General features: G+C 44.7%; 1 protein-coding gene across 1 annotated transcript in view; it reads left to right on the forward strand.

Moving 5' to 3' along the window:
• The window catches only part of FAM131B (family with sequence similarity 131 member B), a 32,451-nt gene extending 15,970 nt beyond the window's left edge, over positions 1 to 16,481 (forward strand). Inside the window, exons 2-6 of the mRNA XM_050981589.1 lie at positions 2,088 to 2,197; positions 3,637 to 3,672; positions 6,840 to 7,037; positions 7,369 to 7,512; positions 7,913 to 16,481. Of these exons, the coding sequence (XP_050837546.1) occupies positions 6,854 to 7,037; positions 7,369 to 7,512; positions 7,913 to 8,457 (873 nt within the window). The 5' untranslated portion in view covers positions 2,088 to 2,197; positions 3,637 to 3,672; positions 6,840 to 6,853 and the 3' untranslated portion in view covers positions 8,458 to 16,481. The remainder of the gene's footprint in view (positions 1 to 2,087; positions 2,198 to 3,636; positions 3,673 to 6,839; positions 7,038 to 7,368; positions 7,513 to 7,912) is intronic.
• Positions 16,482 to 17,134: the final 653 nt, after the last annotated feature.

The raw sequence follows: 17,134 nt of genomic DNA on the forward strand, positions 1-17,134 counted from the left end.
CTCTGCTGCCTCTCCAGCATCCCTGTCTTGTTCAGCTCTGTGGCAGGAATGCCCCAGCTCTCCCCTCTAGTGTGCAGGGTTGCAGGTGGAGGGAAGGAGCACAGACAGGAAAAGGCAGCAGGATCCCAGTGTGCAGGGGCAGGCTCCTGCTCTGCTCTTTGCACCAGCTTTATCCTCCCACTGACCTCTGCTGGACCCTCAGTCCACCCTGATCGCAGTCCACCCCCAATCCTTCCTCTCCAGATTTGCACTTCCTGGCAGTGCTCCCTCCTTCTTCCCTTTACCCCTTCCCTGTTCAGGGGGACTGAGGACAGATGTATTCCATTCTAAGCCAGACCTTACAGCTGATGGTGCCTGGGTCTGAGCTGGGCTTTCACAGCTTTGCCTGGCTCTTCCCTTTGCTGTGAGAGAGACTTCCAGCCCTAGAAGGTTTACTTGGACCCCAGATATGAGAGGTTCCCAGTCGTGGTGGCAGCAGGCAACTCACAAGTGGCCCATTAAGCCTTGCTCCTCTTGCTTGAGTACAGAAATCCCCAGATCTCCCTCTCTTGCCTTGCTGGACTCAAGGTTGCCAGTCTAGTCTGTGGCAGTGCAGTCAGTAGGAGCTCAGTGAGGCCCAGTACGTGGATGTGCTTGTCAGGAAAACCAGTTAAGAGGATCACAGCCCTGGAGGGTGGTGTTTGTCATGCTTGTCACAGACATGTCCTGCCTTCTCCAGAGATCTGCCTGCGTCTGACCTCTCTGCTCACCTTTGTAGCATGCAGTACAGGAATCCTTTTTCTTTTGAGTTCCCTGAGAACAGCAGCTTTACTCAGCCTAATTAGAAGCATATGGGGGATGCTATTAAAGCACTTGGTTCTGATGAACAGAAATATACTTTGGATGTGAAGGAAAAAATATCCTCTAGTTCTCTCAGAAATGGATCTCCCTGCACAGCAGAAATTTGAGATGAGAAGGTGTGGTGGACACCACCATATGCAAACAGCGTTGTTTTGTTGTTTTTCATATTGCCATGTTTATCCTTTTCAGGGGACAATATCAGGGGTTTTTTGCATTTTGAATTCTAGGTGATGAATGCCTCAGGTTTCCCAACCCTTAAGCGCCTCCATGGCTCCTGCAGGCCTGTGTGAGGTGGAGTGCAGCATCTCTGTCAGAAGATTTGTCCTGGGGAAGTGCAGTGATGAGCACTCCATAAATGTGCCAGAGATACTAGAATGAGCAAGGGGCTTTGCATATGTCTGTGGAGGAGAAATTTGCTACAAAGTAAAAAAAAAGTTAGAAGATCATGGAAGTAGAACCATTCACATTCAATCCAACCAGACTTGCTGAATTGATCCCAGGAACAGATGATCATTTTGACAGCTACATTTCTTGACAGATTCTAGGAGGCTCAGGTTTAAGGACAGTACAATGGTTCCTCCATGACATGGGAGCAAATAACTTTAAGCAGAGTTTGAGGATGGCACAGAGGCTGAAGACAGAGTAAATTGCTGACTGCACAGAGCAATCCTGGTTACCTGGCTGACTATTTACATGGGCTTCTTAGCATTTAGTTTCACTTTTTACATTTAATAATATTTAATTTGTAAATCTTAATAAAATTTTATCATGTGTATTTTGTATTATTGATGTTTAAAATGTGAAGTGTAATGGCAGGTATTCCAAAGGTCTTTTATCTTGCTGAGGGTGGCAAAGCAAAGGCTCCAGCAGCTCTAAGCTGATGTCCAACCAATTCAAGCCATAAAGGTGAAATGCCTTTTTTGGGGATGATGGTTTCATGTTGAAAGGGGATGTTAAAGGAATTGGTTCTTTCCCAGTCACACATCATGACTGGATGAATCTGCACTTCAGCCAAGCATACATCATGCTTGAGAAAAACACAAGTGACTTGTCTTCCTATGGAGAAGGCTGTGAGAAATACAATGGTTGATGAGGTACTGGTGGTCTGATTACAAATGGAGTATCTGATTTAAGTCTGTTGTGGCCTTAAACTCAAAGATTCTCCTGCTTGTTTAGCTGAGTTGGCTTAAGACTGGTGGAACAAATTGTAGTGGCATTCAGACGCCTGACCAGATGTGTTCCCACAGGAAACGAGGTGATTGCAGTGGACTGGAAGGGACTGAAAGATGTGGACCAAATCAATATGGACAGCACGAGTTCACTGCATGGCAGCAGCTTCCATCGACCTTCCACTGAGGTGAGTGCCTGGCCCAGAGCTCATGAGCCAAGGGGATGAGAAAGTCTGAAATCTGAGTTCAGACATGGGTGTTGTGCATCACTGAGGCATCATCTGTGGGAGGGCTGGAATGCCAGTGAGCTCCTGAGGATCATACCTGGGTAGTTTGGCTTGCTCTGAACAGAATTGAGTCACTCCCTTCACAAGATCCACGGTGAGTAAGAATTTGCAAATGAAAGTGCTTTTCAACCAGTCATGAAGGGAGTGGAACACCACATGAGAAAAACAGTGACAGTTCTGACAAGCCTGTAGGTCTGCATTCCTTGAGTAAGGGATTCACATTGGAATGTCCAGCACTGTGTCTGTCCCAGCTTCTGCAGCACAGCCATGAAATCTTTTGAAGAAACACATTTGTCTGCATTTTGAATTTTAGAGATGCATTCACTAGTAACTCACAGACAATTGACTTACCATGCAGTATTTTAGGGGCTGGTTCATTGAATACTGAATGCAGCTTCTGCATTCTTGGATACCTGAATTTTCAGCTTTGTAAGGTTCAGAGTATGCAATGATGATTAATAGAAAGATAAAATCTATTTTAAATAATAATAATAATAATAATATGCATAATATTTTAAGAATCACAAATAATGTTCACAAATAAGCTTAACAATAATATACAGTTTGCAAAACCTTGAAAATGTTAATAGGTGTACATATATATACACTATTTTTATTTTGTTTGTGTACCTTGCTGGCTTGGAAAGCACCTTCAAGACACTTAGAGTTTCATGGGAGTCCTGGCAGGAAATTGTTGGGCCCAATCCAGTGTGGAGAATTCAGTCAAATCAAAGCAGATCTAAAAGTCAACGAGCATAAAGCACACCTCAGTGAACATTTTGATTTATATGAATGGCTACCATAGGTGTAACATGAGTCATCTAAATTTTCCTGAGTGTCTCTATCCCCAAACCCAGGAAGTTGAGATGAGTCCTCCCAGCTGAAGGAAACACACTCTGAAGTGGTGCTGTGATGGCTGACGTGGGAAATGATTCTGGCTCGCAAGGGGCGAGTGAGTCAGAATGGACAAACCAAAACACTGCAGGAGAAAATAATTTCAGCAGAATTGAGTTGTTTGCTGTAGGACACTCAAAATACAAAGGTGGTGTAGCTCCTCCTTGTGTTAACCTCAAAGTGGTGCAACCCACACTTAGGAGGAGAGCCTTGTGAAGAGGTGCTTTTCTCTTTCCTACTCTGTCACTCTGTTCCCTATTTCAAACACTGTGGCACTCAGAAGCACCATATTCACCAGCAGGGAATGAAACCATCTTGGAAGACATGAGTTTTTAGAACACACCAGATAAAGTAGTGCCTGTTGATTGTGGCAAACTGCTGGAGTTGCTTGGCTGCTTGCAAGTTGTTTGTTACACTGACGTGGTGCCTTTCTTTGCTTTCTTTAGCAAACACGGACGGATTTCTCCTGGGATGGCATCAATGTGAGTATGCACCGCGTCACTTTTCAAATTTCTAGTCATAGGAAGACCAGGATTTGTCTGACATTGGATACAGTGGAGGCCAGAATGGGAACATGGCTGAAAGTCCTTAGTGCTGCTGAAATTCTGGGAGTTGTCTCCAGCTCAGAGGACGGTGATAGATTTTTGTTTGTTTCTGAGTCTTTTGCTGACTGGCAGGTGTTCTGATCTGTAGGTGGCTGTTGAATTGCTTTCATCCTTTTGGGGACAAGTGTGTGCCATTTCATATGTTCTGTTTTTGAGATTTCTGGGCACTGCTACATAAGGAAGGTGTCTGTCCAGCATATTTTAAAAAATAGTAGTCCTTGATTAGAGCACCATTTGATCTTCTCCAGGAGTTTGGGAGAAATGTCTCCCTCATTGTCAGCTGCACACAGAAGTAACAGAATTCTTCATGTCCCCTAGGGTAGATGGTGAGTACCAGTTAACTTCAGTTAAAAAGCAGATGAGAAACAAGCAAGCACTTTAATTAAACATGTTCCTTTTGCTCTGAATACCTGCGCCATGAAAAAAAAAAGTTTTTTTTCTTTTTCACTAATGCAGAAACAGCATCCTGAGAAAGGAATAATGCATATTTGTTCTACTGGACTTTTTTAAAGGGTACTCACAAACTATTGTAACATAAGTTAACTTTATATTTTTGTACACTTGGAAGGCCAGGATTAGCAGCTCCATTTTGAGTAGTGTGTTTTCAAATTCCAGATTATTTCAAAACTTTTAAAATACATGTAGCTTTCTTCTTTACTGTGATTTGAAAGCACTTGGGACATTGAATATAATTTTAAACTAGTTCTCATCTCTTTCATTGTGGCACTTATGGCTTGGGATCTTTTGCCTAGGATCAGTTACAGAAGTAAATTGTGTTGGAAAATAATGGTGCATGCAGCAATTGTCTAGAAGAAATTTGTCTCTTTTTTTTTATCTCATTGCGCCTATGTCTAGCTGAAAGCAAAGCACACAAGGTTTCCTTAAAGAAAGCAGAAGACAGTTTCCTTACTTGCAGTTTCCCATTTTCCAACCCATACAGAATCCATGGAGCTCTTTCATGAGGCAGCTCTTAGCCAGTGTAATTCCATAGATCTTCTTTGGTACCAGAGCTGGATCATGAATTTCCTTCCCTTGCCATTCATTCCTGCCTTCATGTCACAGCTCTTCAACCTTGCAGTAGTGGGAGCCCTTTGCAATTTACTTTCCTTTTTTGATGGGTTCCATGAGGCAGCTCACAGCACAGCCCCCAGGCTCTCCTGGATCAAGTGGGTGGATACTGAGCAGGAGCACCCAGGCAGGAATGACCAGTGGGGGCAGAGATGGACTTTCTCCAACAAGCTTCATCACCAAAGGAAATGCTTCATGGAACAAGGGCTGTGCTCTCGCTTTTTACTGTTCTTCCTCTGCTTTCTGATTTCTTCAGCTCATGTTACACACGGCACGTTCCTGCCACACAGTTACAGGATGCCTTAGCTGCTGCATTTACACTCAGCTTCCAGAAAATCTCACCTCTCATATTTTGGCAACTGACTGGAATTATACACAGTGTGAGATCTTTACAATGTCTTCCTTTGCCTCCAATTATTTCACTGCCCAGTTACTGCTCCACTCACTTTTTGTGAGGTCTGCGCCTATGTCCAAGTGCTTGTTTTCTGTCAGGATTTAAAATTTCCAGTGTCATAGTCATTACTTCTGAGTATCCTTGTGTTTGAAACATTCTGGCCTTGATTTTTCAGAGGGGTTGAAGTGAAGAGCAGAAGCAATGTTTATTTAGCCCTTGTGAAAGTTAAGCCTGATATGCAATGCCTGGCATCTCTGAAGAAGACTGATGAATTCATCTTGAGAGATTATTTTTGTGATGATGTTTGTGACGGCTGCCTGTCCCAATAGTGCCCTGTCCTTGTTATTCAGGGACTGAGGATAAAATTAGAAAAGACAGACAAGAAAATTAAGCTGTAGACCAAATTTCTTTACAGATGTAGGTGCTTGAAACAGGACCCATCACTGATATAGTCATGATCATTTTATTAAGACTATATAAGAAGAAAAAAAAAAACAAAGTACCAAAAAATTGGTAGTATGATACATATGTGTTACAATACTGTGGCTTGCCTATTGCACTGACTGCTCTCCACTACAAGATCTGTGAATTGTCCAACAGCCATGTCTTGCATCTCTAACAAAGAGTTGGGAATGGTGCAGTGTGTCTGTGGAGGGCTGGCAGCTGCCAACAGGAAGCTTCTCACAGGCTCTTTCTGCCTCTCCCTCTGGCCTTGCCTCAGTCAGTCCCGGTGCTGTGCAATATCCAGTCCTGGTTAAACAGCCTCTCATTTTTCCTTTACTTCTTTTGTTCTTACTGCTTGCTTCTGCTCCTCATCTTGCAGCTACCTACTGTTTTCTCACTTCAATTCACTTCCTTTTCTCCTTCCTGTATATCATTTCTTCATATTCTCTCTCTTTTCAGCTCTCCATGGAAGATACGACCTCCATCCTTCCCAAGCTGAAACGCAACTCCAATGCTTATGGGATTGGGGCTTTGGCTAAATCATCTTTCTCTGGTGAGGTCCTCAAAATTCGACTTTATCCTTGGCAGCTTCTCTCCACAGGCCTTTGTGCCTCTTCCCATATCTCTCTGTCACTCTCACAACTGCTCCTTTCTGGCTTTCGCCTTTTCATGGCCTTAGAGGAGTCTGCACCACGTGGTTCTAAATACAGAAATCTCACAGTTGTTGCCCTTTTAAAGAGCAGATTTGTCTTACTCCTGTTGGCTTCTCACTGTGCACCCCTGCTCAGACATCTTCAGTTGCTTCCCCTCAGTCTTGGGTTTAACCCCATTTTCTGTTTCTTAGTTTGTTCACTTCCAGGCTTCAATCCTTCATGCCCAGCTCTATCCTAAATGGATTCTAGGCAAGGAAGGAAATGGTCTTTTCTGTTTGGGGTTCCTTTTTTCCCCCTTCTGAGAGTTTGTCCAGGGAAAGTTGGAGAAACTCCCCTGGAGAGTGATGCAGTGAGAGGTGGGAGACACCCAGCCCTGTCAGGACAGGAGGGGAGAAGCTCCACTAGTAAGAGAGGTAAAAGCCCCGTCGGGAAACGCCGGAGCTGTGTAATAGCCCTGCCTCGTTTCCCAATGTCTGGCCCCTTAGGGATATCTCGCAGCATGAAGGACCACGTGACGAAGCCGACGGCCATGGGTCAGGGCCGCGTGGCGCACATGATCGAGTGGCAGGGCTGGGGCAAGGCGCACAGCCAGCAGCAGCAGCGCACGCACGAGAGCGCGCGCAAGGACGCCGACGCCTACTCGGACCTCAGCGACGGCGAGAAGGAGGCGCGCTTCCTCGCAGGTAGCCGTGCCTGCTGTCTGGCACCTGGCTTGGGGTGTGGTTGGGGTGCCCCCAGAGAGGAAGCTCTGTTGAGAGATTCCAGAATGCAGAAGCTTGAGAAAAGCACTCGGGAAGGGCTGTGGCTGAAGTAGAGAGAGACTTTGGTGGCTGGGATATTGCCAGTGGAATGCAGGGTGGACAGGCTGAGGGCCGGTTGTGGATGATGGGTGTTGCTGAGATAGGTGTCCCACCAGAGTGGGACAGTGTGGCCAAAAGGTGGGGTGAAGGATGATGGCGAGAAGCGGAGGCTTTAACGCATCTCTGCTTCCCTTCCCTGTCTCCTTTGGCACAGGGGTGATGGAGCAATTTGCTATTTCTGAAGCGACTCTCATGGCCTGGTCCTCCATGGATGGTGAGGATGTGAGTGTAAACTCAAATCAGGACAACCCAGCAGGCAACTACTCTGAGAACTATCAGGAGCTGATGGAGAGCCAAGGTGAGCTCCAGTGCTTCTTGCTAATCTTAAGACACCCCCTTCCTGCTCTGGTTGCTCTCTTTTGCTCTACCCTGTTTTATTCTGTAGCCCCAGTAAGATCTGCTAGAGCATCCCTGTTTGGGGAGCTGTCTCCAAGGAATCTAATCTTAGCAGAGAGTTTCTAACCTTTTGTCTTTTTGGAGCACAACTGTGGAAAGCTACCAGCTCTTACAGTCAGTTGTGGGTATCAAGGTCAGCTGCCAACTGCCCAGAACTGTTTTCTCTTCGCCTTCATTCCCTCGAAAGGATTCTCCCACCCTGTGCAGTACGTTGCCATGCTCAGGCACACAGGCTATCTGGATGAGCCAGCCTGGCCTAGGAGAGTGTCTAACTGTGTGTTGTTTGCCTCCTTTGCTTGCAGAGCACATGGCCCAGACGCAGTATGACAGCTGGCCTCATTCCTACGTCTCGCAGGGCATGTACTGCTTGGGTTCCTCCGACGCCTGGGAGGCCAGTGACCAGTCCCTCATCGCCTCCCCAGCAACTGGCTCCTACCTAGGCCAGAATTTTGATGAGTCCCAGACAAACCTTCAGGAAAGCATTTTGCTTCAGAGCAGCTTTCTCCAGCAGCAGCAGCTGCAGCAGCAGCGGCAGGAGCAGAACTTCATCCAGAGCACGGGGCTGGTCCACGTGTGGCCCCTGCAGACTGCTCAGGGTGGGGGTGGAGCTGAGTCCAGCACGTACATGGAGGACCACATTGAGGATGAAGGGAACCCAAGGCTGGAGAAGGCTCCTCTCCTAAACAAGAAGCCCTCTCCAGAGGAGGATGATGCAGTGTGCCGGGACCTGGAATCTTTGTCTCCTCGAGAGGAGATGGAACATGCTGCACTGAGCCGCAAAGTCTCAGATGTCACCTCCTCTGGGGTGCAGTCTTTTGATGAGGAAGAGGGAGAAACAAACAACTGATGCTTTCTGTGAAGTACTCATCATTGCTGAACAAAGAGAGGGGTGGCAAGGAATGCAATTATAGGGATTCTTCTCTCCAGCTCCCAATATTTCCAAGCAGACACACCTTCCATTCCTGACATTTAATTATTTTTTTAAACAAGGAAAATCTCTAAGTGACTGACACATAAAAACCTTTTCTTCCCCTCCCCCATGGACACATATTTTGGATTTTCATTGCTCTGGGCAACATGTGATGTGCTTGGAGAGATCTGGATTGGTAAATAATTTCTAAATCTTTTTAATACAAAGTCTTGGCTGTGGATACAAACTCTTCTGGTACTGGGGATGTGGCTGATGAGACAGGCTTGGTGTAGGGAGCAGCTTTGTGGCTAGAATTCATCTTGGCAGAATGGACGTTGCTCTGTGGACATGGCCCCCTTCTATTTCATAGAATATATGAATATAAACTGGTTTAAAACGGAAGCTGTGGCTTTGCAGATCTAGATTGTGCTAGCGTTGGGATTGTGGCTGATGCAGAGGATCAGGCCATGAAAGATGTGCTGTGTGACCAGATCCTCAGCAGCACCTTGGTACAGAGCTGTAGGGTTGATGGTGAGAGCTGCGCTCCCGGGGCCGGGGCTGTGCTGCCACAGTGGCTCTGTGGGCACGGCTCTGCTGTGGCATGGACAAATGGGTGCAGATGCAAATCTAACCCTGCTCTCAGATATTCATGCTTCGGTCTCTTTCATTTGTTTGTTTCTCTCTTTGACATTTCTGCCTTCCCAGGAGCTGGCAAGAGTGGTGTGTCCTTTTGGCAGTGGGCACTGGAAGCCAGTGGAAAGGACATTTTCAGCTACGGAGACAGCCATAAAAAGCTGACTCTTGCAGGGGGCTTGAGGACATGCCCATCTTGGTGCTGCTGCTGTGTCCTTCTGTCTTTTCCTTGCCAGCAGAATGGGGAGACCCAGAGAGTAGGCAGCAGGTCCAGGAACAGTGTGTACAGCTATGAGATCACAGATACCTAGTTTACATTAGAGTTTTCAGTTTTTGCACTTTTTTTTAGCGTTTTTATATTCTGGATAAGTGTTCATAACAAAGCAGTTAGTAATGGGAAAGGCCTGTACTCCAGACATGACTTAACAGAAATACTGCACCTCTCCCATTTCTGCCACTCCTGCAGTGCCAAATATAGCTGGATGAAAAGGGGTGAGAGGAAATTTTCTCCTCCTATTTGTCTTCTTCTTCCTGCCTATGTTTTCTTCTTTTGTTTTCCTAGCCCCAAGTAGTGTAAATAATGCTCAGTACTTCGTTTGTTTTTCCCTCCCATCTCTTTTTTAGGTGTGGAGAAAGCTGATTTCAGGACTTTCCCGTATTTGTACGGGGTATATATTTTTTTGTTTAAAAAAACATGATTCTCTGATTAGAGGGAATTTGGTCTCTTGCAGTTCCTCGCCATTTTTTCACAGACCTCCTTTTGGGAGGGAGAGGTTTTGAAAGGAAATTGTTTCACTTTCAGCTCTCACCAGAAAATAAACAGGGACGAAAGCAAAAATTGTATGAGGTTATTGATTTTGCTGGAGGACTGAACAGAACCAGCAGAGATTTCCCAAGTGCTGAGTTTTAATTGCAGGACCTCTTGCAAGGAAGCATCAGCAGAGCATGGGTGTAGATCAGATGCTGGATCTGATGAGCTAGAGAAAGGAATTTGCCTGGACACTGCCATACTGTTCCGGGAGCAACTCTTTCTCACTTACTCTGACTCATATTTGCTCTGTTTAATTCATGATACATTTGTCTCTTCTTTGCCTCCTCTTCAGGCTTGGTGTGTTTTTTGGATGACAGGAGAGTGATACATGCTTCTTTCCTGCTTCAGGTTCAGTTCCTGCATATTTTCAGGGAAGAATGTCTAAGGCGAACAAAATGTGACTGAAGGAATATCATCAAGTCTCAGAATTTAGACAGCTCCTGGCAAGCAAAGCAAATGTGTCCAGGAATTGTGAAAAGTAGGAATGGGACTCTCAGGAAGAACTTTATCCCAATCAGCTTTTTCCCACTGACAGAGGCAGCTGCAAAAAGAGGGACTCCTTTTTCAATACCCAGGTCTTTCCAGCCAAGTCCACTTCGAGCAGATCTGTCTTCCCTCTCCATTGCACCTCTAAATGAAAGACCTCTGGGATGTTTACACTGGTAGTTCGGTGTAGGTAAGAGAGAAAAGTTTTTGTGACCCATCTTTTTTTTACGTGTTTGCTTGATCTTTCTTCCGTCTTTCTAAGGAGGTCACTCTTCTTCTGAATGATGAGCTTTCAATATCTCTTCAAAGATGTTTGTACATTCAGGTACCTCCCCTGGGCAGAAGAGCTTGATAAAAATGATCTTACAGGGCCAGTGGTAGCTCATTGTCCTGGCCTGGCTTGGGTCCAGCTGTGGAGCAGGCTCTGGGAAATCACACTAGCCAGAAAAGGGAGATGGGGCAAGTGCCAAGAGCACTTCAGCAGCTGAGTAAAGGAGTAAGTTTAAAGCTATTTTTATTTCCCTTTTAAAAGGTCTTTAGGGAAGCAGACACGGTTGGGGGTGTATCTTTGTGGGCGATTTGGGTGGCTTGTTGTTTCTTTCTCCAAACCATTTTGTTCCCATGTGCCTCTCCAGGACCAATCTGGATGTTTACAGTAACTTTCAGAGTAGCTTCTGATGATCCCTTTGTGTTGTTTATAGGACTGGGACAAGTGGGTCAAGTTGTCCAGGGCTTCTTTTTCTTTCAGATGGACATGTGGTACATTTACTGAGACGTCTGAAAGATATACCTTATCTCCATGGAAAGCAGTGACAGGGAGTTATATGCATAAGGAAAAGTGTGAAAAAAATTGGCCATACAGAAAATTCTGTGGAGTCCAGTAGGAACAGAAAATCTGTAGATTCTTCTAGCCTTTGTAGAATTGGGATAAAGAATTATACCCTTCTGTATAGTTCCATAACCTGCTATCTTAGAAACCTCTAGAGAGCTCATTCTCTGAATGCAGACTGGTTTGAACACCACTCTTTGTAAAAACCTTCCAGCTTACTAAATTCTGGTTTGGTTTTTTTTTTTTTTTTCATAAATGACTTAACATTCTGTGAATAATAAAATGTCAGCCCTTTCCTGAAAGAAAGAAAAAGGCTATTTTCCATACTTCTCCACAGTCCAAAAGAGCTAATTGCTAGGAGTCTGACTAGAGAGAGCAGGTCTTCCTGTCCACACTTGCCACCTGAGTGAGCAGCCTGAGATGAACTGGAAAGGCAGTTTGAATCTCTTTGAAAGTGGAAAATTGTTTGTGTAATCTGTCCTTTTCTTACATAACAGGCCTGCTGCCTGTGTGTATCCAATACTAGAGAGAGAGACCTGGAACCTCCTGTAGGTTTCCCAGAAAAGCTGTTATTATATAGATACACCTATTCAAGCATATGGGAGGCACAGGTGCTCTGTGAGCGAAATTTGGCCTGCAGTCCCTTTATCCTGGTGAGGAGGGATGAGTTGGAGAGAGTCCAGCCAAATAGTCAGAGCCCAAATTGTGTTTGTGAGGCTGTAAATAAGAAGGAAAGGTGAGCTCAGAATCCCTGATCTGCACTTACTAAGAAACTGAGCTCTCAGTTTGTTGCCACAAACCCATTATGAAGCAAAGCTGCTCTACAGAAGATTTTGGATATTCTTGTAGTAATGGAGATAGAAGATTCCCATCTTTTCACCAAGCCTTTGTGTTCAGTAGGAACTTGTTGAAATTACTGTGCTAAACATGAAATAAGGCTTAACCAGAAGTGACCCTAATTTAAAATCTTCTGGAAGAAAATTCTCTCTCGTTCCTTCTGCCATGATTGCTCTTAGCTGATTAGTTATACTATTTCATAAGTTTTTCTTTTATATAAATCTGAAGCTTTCTTTACAAGCCTTCTGGGTTCTCTTCAATTCCATTACCTCCGGCTCTGGGACAGAGAAGTTTATCTGCTTCTTTCAGTTTCTGTGCCTCTGAATCATCATCTTCTTTTGGAAAGCTGCTGACAAGTCATCTGCTTGCTTTCCTCCTTAAAAAATGGTAACATCACCTTTCAGGACAGGCTTGCTGCAGAGAACAGAGTTTAGCCATGCTTCTAAGCTGATCCAGTGGTGAGCTGCTTTGAAGGAAGAGGAGCTCTACTCTGACCATGCTCACCTCCCACAGCCCTTGGGCAGGTGCTGATGCGCAGCTGGCCCATACCAAGCCAGGGACTTTTACCCTGCTATAAAAGTGAAGATGGAGGAGCTGTGAGCAGGGGCAGACAGAGTGATGTTCTCAGCAGCTGGCCTTCCTTTCTACCAGGTTGGAGAAACTGGGAAAGTGCACTTTGAAATGGCATCTTCATGATGAGTCTAAGCTGCTCAAAAGAGCTGTCCTGCCTCCTCCTCTCTTCCACCACCACCAGCTCTGTACTTCTACTGCCTATAAAGCACCAGCACTAACACTCATTTGGCTGCTCAGGAACTGGCCCCATTGAAAACTAACCCAGTCCCCTACCTAAATAAAGGTTTCAGTGGGATGAACTCTTCATATTGTTTCTCTTGGTGAGGCAGGCATCACTGAAGGCTGGTGAAATGTGTAGATGGTCATGTGGAAGACTGGTTGCAGGTGCAACTTAAATTGGCTTAAGCTGATTGGGGTATGTCTGTCTGAAAAGAGTAAGACCCACTGGGGTACTAGGAAGGACATTATTCCCCGTTTTCTTCTTTAGTGTTTTCCTTGGAATTTTTAGTATGCTCTTACTCGATTTGGTCTTTGTTATATATGGCCTGTTGTTTCCCTCGCTGTTCCCTTCCACAGGCCCTTTTGAGGTAAACCCTGGAAACTGGGCAGAAGGACATGAGTAACTTGATATATGCATGAAATTAATAAAATTAACATGCACAAATCGTGTATGCACTCAGTGACTAAACTCCCTGGCAGCTAAAGATACTGACAAGTCTTGCCCTGTAATTGCAAGAGGGAAGACTTGTTGAAGAGTGAAGCATAGCTGTTGGAAGGGATATTTATCCCTATTTTCAGGCCAGTTCCAGTCTAATGTGAGATACAGAAGAGTGCTTCACTCCTAGGCAGAGCCTGCGCGTGCTGTACTGTGTACAGCAGCAATGAAAGACGTTCAATGTAGCCCTGGAGAACTGGAGAAGGAAAGTCTCATGTCTGTGTGACAGAGGTAGGAGGTGTTGTGATGAGGCAAGATTGTGTGCAACAGCACAGGCCTGTGCACCACTGTGTGGCAGAGAGGGAAAGACATGGAGAGAAAGGCTTGGAAAAAGGTCCAGAAAAGCTGGATGTCTTTTGTTTACACAACGCAGGTAAGAAGCTTCGTGGCAGACTCCCAGCAGAGTGGACTGAGGTACAGAATTGCTATACAAGCTGTAAGTCCAGGATTGTTGCAGCTTATGGTACTCCTCAGTCCAAGCCACACTTTTTTTTTTTTAAGACAGTGATAGGAAAGAGACCTCCTTGAATTTGGGTACCTGCTAGCTTCTTCTTCGTTGTTTTCAAGAAACAGTTCACATTGTGCTTCGTTCTTCAGGGAAATCACATGAGAAATATACAAAATAAGAACTTTCCCCTTGCCCAAATGAAGTTAGTGTGAGTTCTGATCTCACTGGAAAGCCAAAATACCTAAATTCTGCTTAGTTTGCCTTAACTGTTGTATTGATAATTGCCTAGAAGGAGAATCAAACTCAGATAACCTGCCTCTAAATGCTGTAAAAAGCAGAGCAACGTTGGCAAAGTCTAAGCTCTTCCTTCTCATTTCTCCCAGGTGGATTTTCCAGCTTTCCTTGTTCAGACAACTTTGGCATATCTTTTAAACTAACTGTTTGACTTTTTCTAAAAGAAAAAAAAGAAAAGAAAGTAAAGAAAAAAAATTCCAATACAGAGATTTTCAGCAGCTTACAGCTAGAAAAATGTAAATAAATAATACTTTCATCTTTGATTTTCCTCCCCTGTAGCAATCTGACAGGGAAAGATTTCTATGCCATGGCTCAGGGAAAGGAAAAATAAACAGGGAAAATGTGAGTAAAATGGTGCCTATTAGAACTACAATGTACGTGTAGGACAGCCTACAGTCATTAAAGCACAGTCTCAAATACGATTGCAAGCTGTAAAGTCAATGTCAGGTGCCTCTTTTGTACCATAGGCTTTTCCCAGGCTGAGTAGTAGTGAACCTGTGCAAAAGCATAAGAGCTGGACTTCTGTGCCAGATCAGTGTCTCTCTCTGTCTCAGACTATGTCGTGGAGCCGGAGGCACTGTGCTCCCTGAGCTGCACAACCAGCTCCATGGATTGACTGGGGTGAGGCGTGAGGGTTAGATGTTAACAAATGGACGTGGAAGATCTGCACTTGCAACATCAGGGTCTATTTACGTCCTTGCACTGACATTTTCCCCAGCATAGGCAGACCAAAGTGTTATTTTTTCCTTGGAAATGAAGAGAAGTTCTATGATTGTTAGTGTTGGTCTGCACAAAAGAAAAGAAATATGTGCTGTATTTTTCCGGTGCAGATACGCATTGTTGGAAGAGGAAAAATTTAGTCAGGCTGTGATTCTGAGAAAGAGCATGTTTACTGAAACTGGAAAGACTTGTTCAAGAATGGTTTCAGTGCAGATACTGCAGAATCACAGAATGGTTGGAAAGGACCTTAAAGATCATCAAGTCCAACCCCTCTGCCATGGGCAGGACCTACCCACTGATGTGTAGTAGCTGCTGTCTTCTGGGAAGAGAGGGGTTGCAGTGTTCTGTGGAAAGAATGCTCCTGCTAGGATCTTCCTCATCTCCTTCAGCTGGGGACATTTTAAATGCCCTCTGAAACCTAGTCTTGTTTTCGCTTTCCCATAAGGGATCAAATGTCCATGCTTGCAAGACAAAAACATCTAAAAAGGCTTTTCTCCATTATGGAAACAAGATTGTGCATCAAGATTTGCTTCTAATAAGATAAAGGCATGTAGTCCAGATTCATTGGCCTTCTGGATTCATTTTCATTGGGCATGGAAATCCAGTCATGATTGGATTGGAGGCCACAAGGTTAAGAACCCTCTTCCAGAGCTCTGCCATGTTCCCATGAGGCAAGTGTAGGTGGATTTCCCTTCTTTACAGATACTGCATGCTTGAGCAACGTAGCAAGCCAAAAGCTCTTTTGCAGGTATATATTCTTGTTTGGCTTTAATTTTTTTCTTCTCTGATTTGTGGATGTTGTGCATGATTGGAGGTCTCTGGGAATCCCTACACTATAAAACTGGAACTCAAAAGTAATTTTACAGGGAACAAGATTCCTCTTGTTCAGCTCTTTTCAGACGTGGGTGGGTACAGGCAGAGGAATTGGGAGGTACGAGGGTGGTGGATGGGAGTCTCAGGGGTGGCATGCAGAATGGATTCCTGAAGCATGTGTAAAAATAACTAAAGGCTTGGGTCTTCAAATGTTGTATTCTCAGTATCTGAAAGTCCTTTAGCATAAGCACATGGGACAATGGAGGTTGCTGCAAAGCAGTTTTCAAGGGCTTCCCCCAAGCCTGTACATGTTTTCTGTAGCGGGGAGGCTGCATGGGGATTGTCTGTATCCTTTTCAGCTAGTGTTTGCAGAGGTGCACTGATGTTTGGGGAGAAGGTACTGAATGGAAGTAAAACAAAAAGGGAAAGGGACCCACTACTGAAAGCTTTCATCCTTACATTGTCCCACACTAGCCCTTAATAACTAAAATGAGTCTGATTTGCCTTTGGTCTTCCAGCTCCAAAACATGTTTGCCTGAAAATTTTTGTTGGATATACTTCGCATGTTTTGATAATGTGACTTACAAGATAAACACTTCTACAAAGCTATATATGAATACATCCATGTGCAACCACCTGCATACATGTGCACACATTACATATAGACTTAGAGAACTATATGGCACTACACACCTCCATGCCTGTACGTGGCAGCAACCACAGTAAAGGAGGGGAGGTAGCTCAAAATAGCATGTACAGTCCTTTATGGAGTTGTTATTAAACAGAATGTGGTCTTGCCCTCCTGGCTGGTGGAAGTGTTTTATTTCTGTGGGACCGGTTCCAGGGGACTTGCGTCTCAGGAAGGAGGATCCTAGGAAGAGGGGGTGGGTTTCAAGGAGATAGCCTGATGGAGCACATTGAAAAGGATCCTTGGTGGCTTGGAGAAGCACCCCAGAATAGGAAGTATCTGATTTCTCACTAAGAAAGAATGTCACATATTTGACTCTACTGGGCTAAAATCTGATGTGTGTCTGTGACTACCAGGACATGTATCCTAGGCCAGATTTGAGGATAGAAAGCATCACATCAACACAATCCTCTAATTTAGCACAGAGTGAGTTTTCCTGTTCTACTGAATAAGCATTTTCCGGGTGATACATACAAGTTTTGTCCCAATACTGGTGAGATGCAGACACATCTGACTCTGAGTCGGACAGAAATTTCACAACATCCCATTAGGACACAGAATGGTGTCTGGTGCTTAGGTTATAAGAGGTACTGACATTGGGTAGCTCGGCTCTGGGTTCACATTTCAGTGTTAAATGCTTCTCAGCCCCCTGTCCTCATAGCAGACTGGGGAATTGGTCCATCCAGAGGGAAGGAAACATCTCTGCACTTCCAACACTGTTGTATCATCTGCTTTTTATGCAGGACATGAGGTAGATCCAGTAGCTT

Source organism: Serinus canaria, chromosome 1, assembly GCF_022539315.1.
Source record: "Serinus canaria isolate serCan28SL12 chromosome 1, serCan2020, whole genome shotgun sequence".
In the NCBI taxonomy this organism is placed as follows: Eukaryota; Metazoa; Chordata; class Aves; order Passeriformes; family Fringillidae; genus Serinus; species Serinus canaria.